This window comes from Macrosteles quadrilineatus, unplaced genomic scaffold, assembly GCF_028750875.1.
Source record: "Macrosteles quadrilineatus isolate MER2022 unplaced genomic scaffold, UCM_ALF_1.0 Scaffold_3__2_contigs__length_128488019, whole genome shotgun sequence".
In the NCBI taxonomy this organism is placed as follows: domain Eukaryota; kingdom Metazoa; phylum Arthropoda; class Insecta; order Hemiptera; family Cicadellidae; genus Macrosteles; species Macrosteles quadrilineatus.
In genome coordinates, this window is record NW_026542596.1 from 106,896,365 (window position 1) to 106,916,185 (window position 19,821).

Sequence of the window (19,821 nt, forward strand, 5' to 3'; positions counted from 1 at the left end):
ACTTTTAAATTATTGTAAGCAATTCAAGTCTTTAAAAATCATGTAAAATTTTCCAGTTCATTTTGGTTTTATCAAGAAAACACAAGATAAATTTTAAATATTACAGAAATTATATATAATTACTTATTTGGTAAGTAATTTATTTATAGGTAGACGAAAAATAAGCAAAACTTTATTAATATGGAAACATGCATAAACCATGTTGTTGTGGGACATTGATACAAGATTCCAAAGATGTCCTACCTACCTATCTTATTTTCAAAATCGCCTAAATGTAATTTCAGGTCGGTTCTTTACTTTTTTCTTATCTGTAATTTTAGGGAATTTCCAATATAGGGAATTAGCTATTGCCGTAGGTGTCATGGTAAGACCTGGCCCCGAGACATGTACAAATATATGTGTGTTAGTTAGCACGATAACTCAAGCAAAAATGATCCGACTTTAATCAAACTTGATATAAACGTGTAAACCAGTGTAAGCCTACATTATTTATTCAATCAATGAGTTGGCGGACCTGCATGATCCGACTATGGGAACAGGGGTTTATAGGGGGTAAGAATTGGGTTTTCCCATTTTGACCCTAAAATATAAAATGTTGCAATCTCTTTCTAAACTGTTTTGTAGAGCTTGAAAGAGTAATAATTAATAATTTGGCAAATTGAAGGGGTTATGTAGGCCTATGCCTAGCAATAACGGAGCAAATTCTATAAAGGTGTAGTAAATTTAAAATTCCCATTTTATTCTTATAGAGAATAAATAAACTGTTGTAGCAATGTTAGCATTGTTTATGGAAATATTTTAATCAAATTTGGCAAATTGGTTTATATCATACTTAAGCTAACTTATCAATTTTAATCAATAAAAAAAGCACACATCATCCCTGTGGCAGCAAACCCAAACCCATAGGTACACATTAAAAAGTAATTTTATTTAAAAAGGAAATAAATCCAACAATTTTAAGGTAATATGATTTGTGGAAATCCAGCCAGGTAAATGGATTCACAGGGGTGGCGGAATTGTACCCTCCTGGAATTGTACCCCCTGCAGGCTAGTGACGTCACGATGACGTCTCATTTTCTCAACCAAAACGGCGTGTACGGGCTGGAATTGTACCCCCCTCATAAAACTTTGATATTGTTATGCACGAGTGGATTGATTAAATCCACTGGCATCTAAAAAACTGTACGGACCGGAATTGTACCCCCCTGGAATTGTACCCCCTCTGTTAGAACTCACTTTTATTTGGCCAGTGTACGGGGTGGAATTGTACCCCCCTGGAATTGTACCCCCCGTCAGTCTAGCCCTTCTTATAGGACCGGAATTGTACCCCCTGGTGACCACAGAAGAAGATGTACGGCCCGGAATTGTACCCCCTGGAATTGTACCCCCTCCCCCCATTTCACCCAGGAGCTTGTCTATTGTGATTATACCAAGTAAAATCAAAACAATTAATAGTTATGTTGGATATTAGAGGGGAATCACACGAAAGTGAACTGAACCAAGTTACCCGACACCTAATGAATTGCTTGTTGTCAAAGGATATTCTTAGAAACTGCAAATTAAGGCCATTCCGAGTAACATGCGAGAGGCCTAACAGACTTCTTTGTACGTTATTCATTAATATTTTCTTAACCTTCCCAAGTACTAACTGTTCATAGGTTAGCTTAAATTCACAAAGGTTAAAACTTTGACAAACTGTGAAATACTTTGTACCAGATTCCTACAACTAAATTTTACAACAGGTATTTTGTCCACCTTTGCCAGAGTGCTAGAGACTTGAAATTTTGTGGTATTGAAATATGGGGTCTTATATAGATTAACGGTGAAATTTGCAAAAGTCCTATTTTCAAATTTTAACCCCCTCAAAAAATCTAAAATACCTCCTAAAACTAAAAAAAACATGTTTTTTAACGACTATAGCTCTAAAACAGTAAGAGCTAGAAAATATTTTAAAGAATTTTCATGGTCAGGAATAAAATTTTCAACAAAACACTAATAAACATTTTTCGAAAATCACACTCCTTCACCCTCTAAAAACGCCCTACTTTTAAAATTTGGTAAATTTCTTTCAAATATATTATGAATTTTGCAATTTTTTCTACCTAAGAATTTTTTTTGTGTAAATATTATTAATGATTTGTATTTAGCTTAGTTTACTTTTAAATTCTACTCTTTACATGTTTTTTCATAACTTTACTCCTTGAACTCCAAAACTTAAGTTGAAAGATAAAATTTGAAAGGTTTTTACCACTTTTACAAGCCCCATGTTATTCTTATGGAGAACTAGCTGGCCCGACAGACGTCGTCCTGTCCTAATGTGGTTTTATGTCAAATGCTTGTTCATTTTCATGATCCTGGTTGAAGATGGTTCGCTACGCTCACTCACCTTTAGGTTGGAGCTCGTTCGCTGCGCTCACTTGCCTTCAGGTTAGCTCGTTCGTTACGCTAACTCGCCTCCAGTTTGAAGTTCGTTCGCTACGCTCACTCACCTTTTGGTTGCAAATTAGCTGTTGTCATAAATAAAAAAAAAAAATCGTACTGCACCCTGTTGGTAAACTTATTAACTTTTCAATGCTATTGAACATCACAGAATCAAATTGCTTAGTTGAACCAGCTGTTAAGAGTCTTTAATTCCATTTAAATATGAGTACTCATAAGGTTAACATGGGAAACCCCAGAGCCACTGGGGCGGAGCCCTTTTGATGGATCTGCACCAAACTTCACACAAACCATCCTTCAATAGTGCTTAATAATGCCTGAAAGTTTCATTACAATCTGTCGAGCGGTTTCGGAGTCCATAAAGGACAAACAAACAAACAAACAAACATACATACATTGGATTTTATATATATAGATAACTATGAAATTTAAAGACTTTGGTATGCTCATCTGATTCGTTTAGAAACGTGCTAGAGACTTGACATTTGGGAGTATTGTAGTATGGGATCCTTAATTAACGGTGAAATTCCCACAAGTCCCATTTTAAAATTTTTACCCACCCAAAAATCCAAAATGACAGACATCTAAATTTTTTTTTTTTTTTTTTTTTTTTTTTTTTTTTGAAAAAGAGGTTGGCGGCCTCTTTTAACCTTGCATTTGCCCGTCCACATAGACTAAGCACCCGTGCGTGGATCGTTTACAGCAAAGCAAGGAGTGAGCCGGTACAGTACAAAGGTGAACTGTACTGATAAAATGTTATCGGCAGTGACCAGGATCCGAACCCACGACATCGCTGCCTTGGGCCCGAAGTCCGCGACGGTACCGACTGAGCCACCGACTCACCAAATACCCCTGCCGCAGCAAACCTGCAGACTAAGCGAATTTCAACTTGTCTGATTACATAGGCTTATTTACTAAAATATTTCCATAAATAAGAAATATTTATTCCCAATTTAAATAACATTTAAATAACCCAATTTAACGAGTGCTTAGGTTTGCTGCTACGGGGAAGGTAAACAGTGTTTTTTGACCAAACGTCAATAGTATAGGATGAGTTAAATAAATTTGCCAAATTTGATCGAAATACATCCATAAACAAGTCAACCACAACAGTTTTCATTTTCTCCATAAGAATAACATGGGAATTTTAAATTTGCCCTTTTTTGAATTTTTTCCATAACCCTTAGGCATACAACAATGCTTCAATATACTAAATTATTTCTTTTTTTATTCTCTACAAAATGGTTGGGAACGAAATTCCAAAATTTTATGTTTTTAGGGTCTAAAATGGGAAAAACCCATTTTTACCCCATAAAACCCCCCATAAAACCCCCATAAACCCCCGTTCCCATGGTCCGATCATGCTGGTTCGCGAACTCATTCGAATAAATGTAGGTTTATACGTTTATACTAAATTTCATCAAAATCTGATAATTTTTGTTCGAGTTATCGTGCTAACGGACATATATATATATATGTATTTAAACGGATGGTGTTTTTGGCCTCTGGGGACCTCAAAACAAAAAGTAAATCGGTCCCGGGTCCAGGTCTTACCATGAGAGCTACGGTAATAGCTTATTCCCTATATGGGAAATTTGCTAAAAGTGAAATATATATATAAATGAATATAAACGGCAAACGGATGGTGTTTTTGGCCTCTAGGGACCTCAAAATGAAAAATTAAATCGGTCCTGGGTCCAGGTCTTAATATGAGTACTACGGTAATAGCTTATTCCCTATGGAAAATTTGCTAAAAAAAAAAAACACGTTTTTTTAAACGGCTATAACTCAAAAACGATAAGAGCTAGAAAAGATTTTACAGAATTTTCATGGGCAGGAGTTAAATTTTATACAAAACTCTATTTGGCGTTTTCCAAAAATCACACCACTAAACAAACCCTACTTTCAAAAATTGGTAAATTTGGTTCAATTTTTGGTTTTCGCTACTCTTTCCTAACTAATACATTTTTTTTTTTTTATTATTAAGGCTTTTTACTCTTCTTAGTTTATTTTAAATACTACTTATTACACGTTTTTTTGTAGGTAGCTTATCTCCATCACCCCTGAAATGTAAGATTAATGTCAACATTTGAAAGATTCTAACACTGTTACGATGCTATAACAGTTTCCCATGTTATTCTTATGGGGAATAAGCTTGAAAGTGACTTACTTCGGCGTTAGTTTCTTAACCATTTAGAAACGTGATAGAGACTTGAAACTTTAACCCCTGGAAACTATGACATGGGTTTTTACACTCACCTAGGCCCCCATCACCAAAATAAAAAGTCAATTTAAAAGAATCTTTTACTTACATTCAATATCAAGGGAGTTAAAAGCGGTTTGCCGATTAATGTTTTTCGCAACTTTGCACCCTTATCCCTAAGTTGTCAACCACCCCTGGAGGCGATAACATGGGCTTTTACACTCATTTAGGCCCCCATTACCAAAATCAAATGTCAAAATCTCTGACTCTTTTCATGCATACTCAACTGCACCTAGCGCCTGTACGATTAGTGACTGTAAAGATCCGAGTGTCTCCGACAGAGGGTCCCATTGGAGCCTTTTAGTGTTTGATAGTAAGCGGCTCAAAACATATAATTTTGACTCACAGGCTTTTAAACAATGTGCCGCTAAAACTTTCGCACGTAATCTTGGTTTCATTGAAGACTCCTTTGTCCAAGTCCATTGTTCACAACAGAAAAACGACTTTGAGTGCGGCTTAAATGTCCTGATAAATGCTAAAATGATTCAGACTTTTTATTGTCGCATTGAAAATGAGCATAACTTGTCTATTGCTGATTAGGTTGAATTGGTTATGCAAGGTGAAAGTGTGAGCCAGGCTAAATCAACAAATGTAAATATAAGTAATAATCATGACCCTCCAAAAGCTTCTGCATGCTCGCCAATTAAGTTAAAAAAGGTTCAGCAGGTGTTTGGAAAGTTGTTAGCACAAAATCTAAGTGTTCTAAGTTTAGGACTGGTTTGGAGGAAACTCAGCAGATAATATGCAAAAATAGCTTTGCCCCTCTTTTAAGACACCTTAGCAATACTGCCAATCTTATTCCTGCTATCCAACCAAGAGTATCTCCTCCAAATAGTAGTGACCCAAATAATTCCAAAAAACAAATCCAAATCTAAGCCTGCTGCGCAGGAAAGTAAGGGAAATGAAAATAAAAATGACAAATGTAGCACTAACATCGTCAAAACTGTTAAAAAACAAAATGAACTTTTACTAAAAGCTTTTACCAAGGGCAACATTAGAGTGTTTGCAGATAGTCATGGTCAAAATGACTCTATTAGGAATGCTTTCAATGTTAGTTGCAGTGTGAAACCTGGTGCTAATAGCAAGAGAGTTGTCGAGGGTGTACCAACCGTCTTGCCTAGCATGTCTAAAGATGATTTTCTAGTTATAGTAGGTGGTACAAACAACTTTGTCAACGGACATTGTGGTAGCCTAGTCGCGGAGCTGGAGACTGTGATGAGGGCCGCGCAGCACACCAACATCCTTGTTGTGGGATTGCCTTTGTGTCATGACCAGCCTCCACTTAACCCAATCATCTCGACAACCAACCGACAAATCAAATCCCTTGTCGAAACCTTCCAAAATGGGCTGTATTTATTACTTTCAAATCTCAACAGACTGTGCTACACTAGGCATAATTTGCATTTGTATGCCAGGGGAAAGCATCGTTTTGCGATTGCATTGGGGAATCTAATAACCTATCCAAAGAAATCCCTATCTCAGAACATAGGTTCTCCTCCTCAGGGACTTCCTAATAATCCTACCCAAGCGCTCTCCTCCTCTTACAGAGGTCATTCCGACTCCTGATCCGATCGAACAGATTTTTGGTAGGGGTTGGTCTGGTTTTTGTCAATTCGGTTTTTTTAGCGCTGGCCCGGAGGCAGTACCACGTACCTTGGATGAGCCCGGGGCAAGTGTGGGTGAGGTGCATCTGGACTGTCTGAAACTGCTTCACCAAAATATACGAGGTCTCTCAGACAAAATAGAGTTGTTTGATGTGTTCCTGCAAGATAAATTGCCTGACGTGATATGTCTGTCTGAGCACAATCTGAGAGACATGGAGTTTGAGACGATTAAGCTCAATGGTTATATAAATGTGGCTGCTTTCTGCCGACCATCAATGCAGAGAGGTGGTGTCGGTATTTTTGTAAGGCATTTTTTAAGGAGCACAAAAATAGATGTGTCTGAGTTTTGTGTGGAGGGTAAATGCAAATTAGCTGCTTCAAAACAGTATTTTGAAAATGAAATCATACTCGTCATTGCTGTTTATAGACCCCAACTAATCAACATGATTTATTTTTTGAGAACATGACTGGATGTCTTTATAAATTTGTAAATTTCAACCAAAAAATCTTAGTTTTTGGTGATTTAAATACTGATCTGTCTAAAAATTCCTTCGTAACACATAAGCTGTCAACCATTATGAAATCCTTTGGACTCAGAAACACGATAAGTTAATATACAAGGGAGTTCAAATGTTCTAGATCCTTGATAGATTACATATTTACTGACATCGATCATCGATGATAAAAGAATTAAAAGTGAAGTTCTTGTGATGGCCCCCTCAGACCACCACGCCCAGATAGTTTCCATAAACTGTTCACTAAATGACAGGGATAATCTAATAAAATACAAATTTTTGAGAGAATTCAATAATAATACAAAGCTACACTTTAAGCTATTACTTAAGCAACAGAACTGGATATCAGTGTATAACACAACAAAAATGAATGACAAATTTGCCTAAGTTGTATCAAATATTTGAAAAAGACAGACTGGCAGGTGCTTGAGCAATGAGCAGTAACCAGATGTTTGGCGTTACCAAGGCGCAACTTTCCTGCTCTCTCCATGTCTGCGCTCTCTCCTACACTCCCCCCTCTCTCTCGCGCCTACCCCTCTCCCACATCACCGCCTCTCCCGCGCACCACCCACCTCTCCTTTGCTCCCCCCTCGACTTTTCGTGATCAACACTACGTTGTCTTTATTTATTGTTTACATAATTGTTCTTTATTTATTGCCTAACGTTGTCGTGTTTATATCTTCAAAGAGAGGTTGCGGATATATCCACAGCTTTTTTACTCATCCGTGGACGGATAGCGGAAATATCCGCATAGTTAAAAACGAGTAAAAAATTATTTTGACAGTATGAAGTGTTCCATTGTGTTAATTTTATGTACACTTGTAAAACAAAACACAAATAAGGAAAATTAATTTTTATTTTTTCCTATAACTTTTTTCTGTTCTAAGTCATGTTTTTGTCAGTCCGGGAAGGGTTAAGAATCAAATCACATGTTAGAAAACTTGTGAGGCAAAAGAAATCTGAATTGTTGTTATATAAAATAAACAAGGCAGAAAATAAAGGCAAGGCTATATGGGATACAATTAATGAAAATAAAAATGGAACACACAAACAATTTAAGGAACCCCACCTCCTTGATGAGAAAGGTTATTTAATCAGAGATCCACAATTAGTAGCTGATCGATTTAATAATTTTTTTGTTAAGATTGGCAGCCAGTCAAATAAAAAAAGTTACTAACAAGGTACAAGGTATGTGTCAAATTGCCTCTTCCTTTCCCCAACAACTGAAAAAAAGTCGCAACTGAGATAAGGTTGATTTATATTTATATTTATTTATTTATATTTATATTATTTATATTTATAGTAGAATGCAATCCTTCATGTATAAATGTGTTACTGTAATTTGCTATTTGAGTCGGAGCTATCTGTTTGTTCTAAAGCAATGTCTGCATGGAGCTAATGTTTGTTGATGTACTTTTCACTCTAACAGTATAGTTACAGATACCTGTACTTTTGAACCTAAGCAATTTTGAAGTTGTGCTCCTATTATTATGTTGTGTTCCTATTTTTATCCGTTTCATGTTGGAAATAGTTCTAATGTGCTTGGTGATGATGAGGTTTGCTTTTGAATATGATTGTGAAAGTGATTGTAAATATGTTAACCACATAGAAAAAATGTTGAAATGTTTCACACCCTGTATACAAGAAAGTGTCGGAATATCTTTAATGTGATCTTTAATACAATTCACAGTATTGCTCAACCGTTATCTTTTAGCTTTAACCAATGTCTGCAGGAAGGTATTTTTCCTAGTAAATTAAAAATCTCTAAAATATGTCCAATTTATAAGAAAGGCACAAAAGACAAACCTGAAAGCTATTGACCTGTTTCGCGGATTCCAATTGTTGGTAAACTCTTTGAAATGTTAGTTTATGATCAAGTTAGTTATTTTTTAGAAGACAATAACTTTCTCAATTTGGTTTTCGGAAAGGAAAATCCACTATCAATGCCGTGGATCGGCTCGTAAGAGAAGTGCTCATGACTTTTGAGAACAAAGCCTATGCTCAGGTCACTATGTGTGATCTGAGCAAGGCTTTTGATTGTGTTGACCATGATGATCTTTTATTAAAACTTAACTACTATGGGTTTTCTGGCAATTCATTAACTTTTTTTGAATCCTATCTTAAAAATATACTTCAAACTGACTCAGTTAATGGTGAACACTCCAAGGAAATCTTGGTTCAATACGAAGTCCCACAAGGATCTGTTTTAGGACCCCTGCTGTTCTTGATTGGTATTAATGATCTTCCTAGCTCTGTTCCTACAAAGTCTCTGTTATATGCTGATGATACCACTTTTGTAGACATTTCTGATGACTTTGTTCATCTCAATTTACTTGCCCAGACAACTTTGAAAGACGCTTGCGACTTGGTTTAAAGCAAATGGATTTTTACTTAATAATCAAAAAACTCAAAAAAATGTTATTTACATTAAGGACAGTAGATGGTGTAATTATGATGATTTGGTCTCAAATGCAAAGTTTTTAGGAATTTATATTGATGACAAGTTAAACTGGCAACCACATAGTCCAGGAGCTGAGGGGGTTTGACCATGCATGAAAGTAGTACGTAATGTTATTGCTGATTATTGTAATATGGACTGTGGTGATCAAAATTACGTATGTCGCCTATTTCAAAAGTGGTCGATAAGGTGGTGGGGAGGGGGCAAACATGGCGGTTTGCGCTATGCGTTAAAACGCTGATATTTCGAAAACGGTAAAAGATAGAACATCGGTTAAAACGTCGTTGTAATTCTAAAAATGTGTACTAAAATAATGGTTATTGAGTCCGAGGTCGTATCTCTATAAATAAACAAGTTATTGTATAAAATATGTAAAAATGTACTTTTCGTGTAGTTTTTTTTACCGAAAGTAGAATTAATTTGTGAGTGTCGCAAAGAAGTAATATGAAATATCTTTGCTGATAGTTGTAATATGGACTGTGGTGATAAAAAATATGCATGTCGCCTACTTTTCAGGTGGTCGAGAACTTGAGGGGAGGGGGGCAAAGATGGCGGAACGCGCTATGCATTGAAACGACTGTAGCTCGATAACGGTACGAGATAGGACATAGGTTAAAACGTAGTTTTAATCCAAAACATATGGCCAATAGACAAGGTTATTGGGTAAAAAGTTGTATCTTAACTAATAAAAAAGTTATAAGAATAATAAGTTTAACAAAATCTACATTATACAGCTATTTTCTTCAAAAATCATATGGTTTGTTGATAAAAAATAGTGTAATTACTTAACTACTCGGCTAAATATTAACTAGATGCATTTTCTTATAAGAAAAAATATATTATTACGAATACATATGGTTTAAAATGTAGAACACGGCCTCCAAACTACGTACTACTTGGGGTTTCGCCGCAATCAAATGCATAATACAGATTACCACTACGAATCCAATTATAATTATAATGTTATAGGTTATTACAATAATAATAACAGTTAAATACAGTTATATGAAATAAATACCCTCGCCGCAGCAAACCTGCAGACTAAGCGAATTTCCATTTGACTGATTGGATTTACACTGAAATGTCTACTTAAAAATATAACATTTATTCCCGATTTAAATATAATTAGTTTAAAAAGTACCCAGGTTTGCTGCATCAGGGAGGGTAAAACTGTTTTTTTTTGTAAAATGTTAATAGTTAGTAAGAAATAAAAACATTTTCCAAATTTGATCAAAATATGTTCATAAACAAGCAAACTACAACAGTTTACTTATTCTCCATAAGAATAACATGGGAATTTTAAATTTACAATTTTTTGGAATCTTCTTCGTAACCATTAGGCGCATAATAATGCTTCAATATACTAAATTATTTGTCTTTTTAAGCTCTACAAAATGGTTTAGAAAGAAATTGCAAAATTTTATGTTTTTTGAGTCAAAAATGGGTAAAACCTATTTTTACCCCATAAAAACCCCCATAAACCCCCGTTCCCATGGTCCTATCATGCTGGATCGGGAACTCGTTCAAATAAACGTAGGTTTACACGTTTGTACCAAATTTCATCAAAATCGGATCATTATTGCTCGAGTTATCGTGCTAACGGACACATATATATTCTTGAGGAGATCTTGATAGAGTTTATGATAAATGAAACATGAAAAAAAAAACTTTGGGGGGATTAACAGTTGTGCCAATATCAGCAGCACTGCGCAGCAATTATGACGCAACCTATCGGAGGAACCCCAAGGCATTTGGAGGCCGTGTTTTACATTTTAAACCATATGTATTCGTAATAATATATATTTTTTCTTATAAGAAAATGCATCTAGTTAATATTTAGCCGAGTAGTTAAGTAATTACACTATTTTTTATCAACAATCCATATGATTTTTGAAGAAAATAGCTGTATAATGTAGATTTTGTTAAACTTATTATTGTTATAACTTTTTTATTAGTTAAGATACAACTTTTTACCCAATAACCTTGTCTATTGGCCATATGTTTTGGATTAAAACTACGTTTTAACCTATGTCCTATCTCGTACCGTTATCGAGCTACAGTCGTTTCAATGCATACCGCGTTCCGCCATCTTTGCCCCCCTCCCCTCAAGTTTTTTGACCACCTGAAAAGTAGGCGACATGCATATTTTTTATCACCACAGTCCATATTACAACTATCAGCAAAGATATTTCATATTACTTCTTTGCGACACTCACAAATTAATTCTACTTTCGGTAAAAAAAACTACACGAAAAGTCCATTTTTATATATTTTATACAATAACTTGTTTATTTATAGAGATACGACCTCGGACTCAATAACCATTATTTTAGTACACATTTTTAGAATTACAACGACGTTTTAACCGATGTTCTATCTTTTACCGTTTTCGAAATATCAGTGTTTTAACGCATAGCGCAAATCGCCATGTTTGCCCCCTCCCCACCACCTTATCGACCACTTTTGAAATAGGCGACATCATACATAATTTTGATCACCACAGTCCATATTACAATAATCAGCAATAACATTGCATACTACTTTCATGCATGCTCAAATCCCCTCAACTCCTGGACTATTGAGCACATATCTTGTAGACTTTCACGAGTTATCTATCTTTTAAAACGATTGTCAATGTGCGGTTCCAAGTCATTATCTAAAAACAGCTTACATTGCCTATTTTCAATCTATTCTTAGATATGGTCTGATTTTGTTTAGCAACTGTGCTAAAATTGATGACCTTATCCTTCAGAAGAAGGCAATAATTAGAGTTATGACCAAGTCAGATATAAGTGCTCATTTCAGGCCTTTATTTACTCAGTTGGAAATACAAACCATTATCAACCTTTACATTTTTGATCTTATATCTTATATACTAAAAAATCTGGATCTTGTTACACTCACTGGGGTTATGCACAGTTACAACACTCGCAATAGGGATAACGCAGCAATTGAGTACAATAGGCTCAGCAAATCACTGTCTAGTCATGTAGTACTATCCCTAAAGGTATACAGGGCGGCTGAAAAGTAACTTGCACCCCCTCTTAACTTTTCAACCATTTGATATATTTGAAATCGGTTTGCGGCAACCTTCTTAGATATGAAGGGCTACAATAATTATGGTCAATTTTGAAAATTTTACCCCTAGGGGTAGCGGGGGTAGGGGGTAGCTCAAAATTTTCAAATTGTAAGTATAGTCAAGTTTGGTATCATTTTACAGGTCTTGACGAAACATAAACATTGACATAAAGAAAACCAAAATCGGCTCACTAATAACAAAATGGCGCCCTAAAACGTTTCAAATCCAAATAACTATGAAGGGTGGCAAAAAAATTAACTTGCACCCTCTTTAGCTTTTTAACTATTTGAGATATTTGAAATCGGTTTGCGGCAACTTGTTTGGAGATTAAGGGCTACAATAATTATGGTCAGTTTTGAAAATTTTGCCCTTTAGGGGTAGCGGGGGTAGGGGGTAGCTCAAAATTTTCGAACAGCAAGTATATTCGAGTTTGGTATCATTTTACAGGTCTTGACTAAACATAACAAATATCATAAAGAAAATAGAAATCGGACCAATAATAACAAAATTGCAGCTAAAAATGATTGAGGCAATGGTTATTTAAAGTAATTTTGAACTGCCATTTTGTTATTATTGGTTCGATTTCTATTTTCTTTATGTTAATTGTTATGTTTCGTCAAAACCTACAAAATGATACCAAACTCGACTAGCCTATACTTGCTATTTGAAAATTTTGAGCTACCCCCTACCCCCGCTACCCCTAAGAGCAAAATTTTCAAAACTGACCATAATTATTGTAGCCCCTCATATCTTAGAAGGTTGCCGCAAACCGATTTAAAATATCTCAAATGGTTGAAAATTTATGGGGGGGTGCAAGTTACTTTTCTGCCACCCTGTATAGTAAAGTACTTAATCTTAGTAAGAAATATAAATATACTGTTAAAGATTTTAAGAAAAAATTGTATGAGTGGTTATCTAAAGTGAGTTTTTCTTATTAAAACAGATAGAATTTTAATGTTTGAAATCTGCTATGTATAATTTTTGATTCTTGTATAGTTCCTATGACTTGTATATTCCTATGATATGTGATATTACCCTTAGGCCTAATTAGAATCGAGACTTGGCATTTCTGCTGTACATTTGACTTTGTCAATACTTATGTAGCCTGAAAGACAATAAACATATTCTTATTCTATTCTTATATGTTAAAAACTGCAGCAATTTATAAGATTTCCAACCATATGCTACATAAGTATTATGTCTGAGCTTTATGTCTGCTTATGTACGCTTTAGTGGTTTGAAGACTACAAAGCATGGTGTCTTTAACATTTAAAACATAGAAAGACGGCATGTATTAAGCAAAAGTTGTACTGTATTTTTTTTCAGCTTGAACAGTAAAAACAGTAAAAAAGTTCCCTGTTTTCTGGTATTCAACCCACTAAAACAAACAAAAAAATATCTTCACCTCAATAGTGTAGCATATGGATGGAAAGCTTATAAAAAATGGTGCAGTTTTTAACATACTAGAGGTCGTCCATTGGTCGAAAACTTGACCAAAGATATGTACTGTACAGACTTCTCTATTTCCATCCCACACTGTAAATAAAACATGTGATTGGACTTTCTTTAATTTGTTTTGATTTTCTGTTTATATTTCGTTGTTATTTTATATTATAATATCACAACCCATAAGACCTATGTTGATTTTTATATAAATTTTAAATTCATGGTTAAAAAAAAACGTGCTTGCCTATTAATATATAGATTCCAACACTTTCTTGTATACAGGGTGTGAAAATGCAATAAACCATTGTTTTTTAAATTTTTATCAAACATCTTAATTTTTATCTTTGAATCTATTTACAATGGAGTTTTTACAACTGATCCTCCGTCATTTTTTATTATTCTTGTTCAAAATTTAATGTAGAATACGAAAATGACATTATTTACTCAAATCCATTTACAGGTAATTGAGAAATAGCTACAGTATTAAGTTTAAAAACATGGTTATTTTTGATAAACTTAAAATAATATAGTACCAATCACCCTGTATTTGATTTTACAAGAATATTAAAATCTATAAATAGAAAAATATTTGTAAATCACATTGTTATATTTATAATTTTTGTTGAATGTTATTGTCATATTAGTAGTTGACAGTTCTAACCACTAACTTTTATTCCAGGAACTCATCAGTCGCAACATTATTGATCTAAAATCGAAATTAGGAGAAAACACTATCATTAATAAACATAATCCTCATAAAAACTTATTAGAGATAAATAGACATCATGGAGCAAGCTCAGAATGACCAATTATCATTATATGTCAAAAAACTTCTTGAGCTGCTTGATTCACTTGATGTGACAATTTTGAACTCTGACCGACGAGGCAATAAGCTAGAAACTGTGAGGTCCTTGGCACCTGTACCAACCAAAAGTGGGAAACCAAATGAGAAGTGCAAAAACAAATGCAGGATGATTAAAGTCGAAAGAAACTCAAAGACAAAAACTGCTACTGTTACAGTTACACCTGAACCACCTACCACTCCCCCTCCTGGCTTGTGGACTATAAATGAAAAAGGGTATGCAGTGTTAAATGTGTCTGGCAAACAACCTAATGGGACATGGTTTATGAGCTCTTCAGGTAATTCAGAATTGTTGCCCAATGGAAGGCAATTTCCTCCCCTTCCTCAAGGAGGAAAATGGATCATCGAATCTGGAAATCCTAAGTGGGTTGTTAAACAAAACCCTACAATTACACCTGAACCACCTACCACTCCCCCTCCTGGCTCGTGGACTATAAATGAAAAAGGGTATGCAGTGTTAAATGTGTCTGGCAAACAACCTAATGGGACATGGTTTATAAACTCTTCAGGCAATTCAGAATTGTTGCCCAATGGGAGGCAATTTCCTCCCCTTCCTCAAGGAGGAAAATGGATCATCAAATCTGGAAATCCTAAGTGGGTTTTTACACAAAACCCTACAATTAAACCTGAACAACCTACCACTCCCCCTCCTGGCTCGTGGACTATAAATGAAAAAGGGTATGCAGTGTTAAATGTATCTGGCAAACAACCTAATGGGACATGGTTTATGAACTCTTCAGGCAATTCAGAATTGTTGCCCAATGGAAGGCAATTTCCTCCCCTTCCTCAAGGAGGAAAATGGATCATCGAATCTGGAAATCCTAAGTGGGTTGTTACACAAAACCCTACAATTATACCTGAACCACCTACCACTCTCCCTCCTGGCTCGTGGACTATAAATGAAAAAGGGTATGCAGTGTTAAATGTGTCTGGCAAACAACCTAATGGGACATGGTTTATGAACTCTTCAGGTAATTCAGAATTGTTGCCCAATGGAAGGCAATTTCCTCCCCTTCCTCAAGGAGGAAAATGGATCATCGAATCTGGAAATCCTAAGTGGGTTGTTACACAAAACCCTACAATTATACCTGAACCACCTACCACTCTCCCTCCTGGCTCGTGGACTATAAATGAAAAAGGGTATGCAGTGTTAAATGTGTCTGGCAAACAACCAAATGGGACATGGTTTATGAACTCTTCAGGCAATTCTGAATTGTTGCCCAATGGAAGGCAATTTCCTCCCCTTCCTCAAGGAGGAAAATGGATCATCGAATCTGGAAATCCTAAGTGGGTTTTTACACAAAACCCTACAATTAAACCTGAACCACCTACCACTCCCCCTCCTGGCTCGTGGACTATAAATGAAAAAGGGTATGCAGTGTTAAATGTATCTGGCAAACAACCTAATGGGACATGGTTCATGAACTCTTCAGGCAATTCAGAATTGTTGCCCAATGGAAGGCAATTTCCTCCCCTTCCTCAAGGAGGAAAATGGATCATCGAATCTGGAAATCCTAAGTGGGTTGTTACACAAAACCCTACAATTATACCTGAACCACCTACCACTCCCCCTCCTGGCTCGTGGACTATAAATGAAAAAGGGTATGCAGTGTTAAATGTGTCTGGCAAACAACCTAATGGGACATGGTTTATGAACTCTTCAGGCAATTCAGAATTGTTGCCCAATGGAAGGCAATTTCCTCCCCTTCCTCAAGGAGGAAAATGGATCATCGAATCTGGAATTCCTAAATGGGATGTTACACAAAACCCTACAATTATACCTGAACAACATACCACTCCCCCTCCTGGCTGGTGGACTATAAATGAAAAAGGGTATGCAGTGTTAAATGTTTATGGCAAACAGCCTAATGGGACATGGTTTATGAACTCTTCAGGTAATTCAGAATTTTTACCCAATGGAAGGCAATTTCCTCCCCTTCCTCAAGGAGGAAAATGGACCATCGAATCTGGAAGTCCTAAGTGGGATGTTAAACAAAACCCTACAATTATACCTGAACAACCTACCACTCCCCCTCCTGGCTGGTGGACTATAAATGAAAAAGGGTATGCAGTGTTAAATGTTTATGGCAAACAGCCTAATGGGACATGGTTTATGAACTCTTCAGGTAATTCAGAATTTTTACCCAATGGAAGGCAATTTCCTCCCCTTCCTCAAGGAGGAAAATGGACCATCGAATCTGGAAGTCCTAAGTGGGATGTTAAACAAAACCCTACAATTATACCTGAACAACCTACCACTCCCCCTCCTGGCTGGTGGACTATAAATGAAAAAGGGTATGCAGTGTTAAATGTTTATGGCAAACAGCCTAATGGGACATGGTTTATGAACTCTTCAGGTAATTCAGAATTTTTACCCAATGGAAGGCAATTTCCTCCCCTTCCTCAAGGAGGAAAATGGACCATCGAATCTGGAAGTCCTAAGTGGGATGTTAAACAAAACCCTACAATTATACCTGAACAACCTACCACTCCCCCTCCTGGCTGGTGGACTATAAATGAAAACGGGTATGCAGTGTTAAATGTTTATGGCAAACAACCTAATGGGACATGGATTAAGAACTCTTCAGGCAATTCAGAATTTTTACCCAATGGAAGACAATTTCCTCCCCTTCCTCAAGGAGGAAAATGGACCATCGAATCTGGAAGTCCTAAGTGGGATGTTAAACAAAACCCTACAATTACACCTGAACAACCTACCACTCCCCCTCCTGGCTGGTGGACTATAAATGCAAACGGGTATTCAGTGTTAAATGTTTATGGCAAACCACCTAATGGGACATGGTTTATGAACTCTTCAGGCAATCCAGAATTTGTACCCAATGGAAGACAATTTCCTCCCCTTCCTCAAGGAGGAAAATGGACCATCACATCATCTGGAAGTCCTAAGTGGGTTATTACACAAAACCCTACAATTACACCTCAAAAACCTACCAATATTCCTCCTGGTGAATGGATTATAAATCAAACAGGACATGCAGTGTTAAATGTTTATGACAAAAAACAAGATGGAACATGGTTTATGAATGCTTCAGGCTATCCAGAATTTTTAGAGGAAGATATGCAACTTCCTCCCCTTCGTCAGGGAGGACAATGGAAAATAACTCTTGATGGAAGGCCTCAGTGGTTACCTACACAAAAAGAACAAACCACTCCACCACCTGGCCAGTGGATTGTAAATGATTCAGGGTATGCAGTGTTAAACGTTAATGGCGTAAATGGAATATGGTTTATGAACGCTTTTGGATACCCAGAACTTCTACCCAATGGAAAACAACTTCCTCTTCTTCCTCAGGGAGGTCATTGGAAAATTTCTTCTGACGGAAAGCCTATTTGGGTTCCAATGTTGTGTACTGAAGGTAACTGTGATGGATCTGTGACTGCTCAAGCAATTTCTACTAGTTTTAAGGGAGATGCAAACGCTGTATCTTTGGCCACATCTGTAGATGGTTCTCGTGCTAACGCCATTTCCCAAGCTATAACTCATTCTGGTAGTGCCTTTGCAGAATCTACACTTAGTTCAAGACGTTACACACCAAAGCCAACAAGAGCACAAATGCCACCCAAAGTGGTGGATGGCTATTTCCCTAGTACCAGCTTACAGGAAACATATCCAATAGATTCCAATCCTGCCATTAGAAAGGTGTATCAAGATATTCATAAAACTCTGAAGGATATTGATGAGTGCGTCAGCAAAATTATGTACAAACTAGATTTGTAAACCCAATAAAAGTATGCATTGATTTTGTAAGATGATTTTCCTCTATTTTATTATCTCTTGCATTCTATTAATGTTTTGTCACTAATCAGAGACCATTAAATCATTTAAATTTTTTTTAGAAAACCCACCCTTTTGAAACTGTTAAACCATTTTTTTACAAGCTCCAAAAGAATTTGAGATTTTGAGGGATATATTTAAAATCCTGTAAAATAGCGTTCAGGTAGAGTAGTCAAAAACTGTTGAATTGATTTATAGTTTACATTGTATGGACAACTGCATTCAGTTGAATTAGTATTTAAGTTTTATTGCAATAATCTTTATATTAAATAATGCCATGCGCTTGAATCGGACCTATCTGATTTCAGATCATCCATCATACGTGATTATGCTCATGCTGAAGTTTTACTTTTCTCAAAGTAAGATTTAGTACATTACCAAGAAATAAATCAGACTCCTTATAACACAATCTTTTCATAGTTATTTGTGTGGCTAGTGGGTGAAGTGGCACTTTGCTGCACACAAGAGAAATGCTCGAGTGCAGCAAGGGCAGTTTGCACTCATGTAAATAATTATATTGTCTAACACTCTTCAACACGTTTTTAGGTTAGATTAAATCTAAACTTTGAACTAAATAAAAGCATTATTTCTTATAGTGGGGATGGGTCAAGGCTACTATACAGAAAGCTGTCTCATTCACGTATGCTGTGTGTAGCCAGCGCCCGGAGTGTGTGACGTCACTCACCGATCTCAGTCTTGAGTGCACTAGCGAATGCCTTACTACACTGGCCGCACTACCAAGAACACTGTATGGGTAACTAGAAATGGTTAATTGCCCTGGTCTAAACAGTAGTGTTTTTTTAAACTAGTGTGTTTTTAAATTACTTTTCTAGGCTAATCCAGTCCAAGTATAACTAAAATAAAAAAAAACTATTTTAAGAATCAATTATCAAACTAAGCTCTACAAGGTTTCACTGTTTTAGCTTTCAAAATAACATATACAGTAGTGCATATTTCTTAGTGCCTATACTACTATAGGTCGGCCGGTTAGAAAACGACCTGCATAAAATTTTTAGCGCATGTAGGGGAGGTAACGGTGAGGGAGGGTATGTTCCCCCTCTCCGCCAATGGCCGTTTTCACACTGCACGACACAACGACACCGACACCGACAATGGCTTTAAACTACACCGACACGGCGCCGGCCCAGTGTCGTGGGAGTTGGAATCCTGTGTTACCAAATGGAACTACTTAAACAATGATATAATAACATTTCATGATGCTCAAATATCGATGCGATTTAGGCTATACAATATTTTTTGCAGGACCTATTTTTCTCAAGTTATGAAGAACCTAATTGTTTACATTTTGATCAGCTGTATAATTTAATTTGATTAGCTGTGTTCGGGAAGGTTGGGGGT

General features: G+C 36.2%; 1 protein-coding gene across 1 annotated transcript; it reads left to right on the forward strand.

The window, feature by feature from the left end:
* Positions 1-18,440, forward strand: LOC128988650 (uncharacterized). Its single transcript, XM_054410138.1, has 2 exons — positions 1-130; positions 14,484-18,440. The coding sequence occupies exon 2, from the start codon at positions 14,590-14,592 to the stop codon at positions 18,403-18,405; it is 3,816 nt and encodes a 1,271-aa protein (XP_054266113.1). The 5' UTR covers positions 1-130; positions 14,484-14,589; the 3' UTR covers positions 18,406-18,440.
* Positions 18,441-19,821: the final 1,381 nt, after the last annotated feature.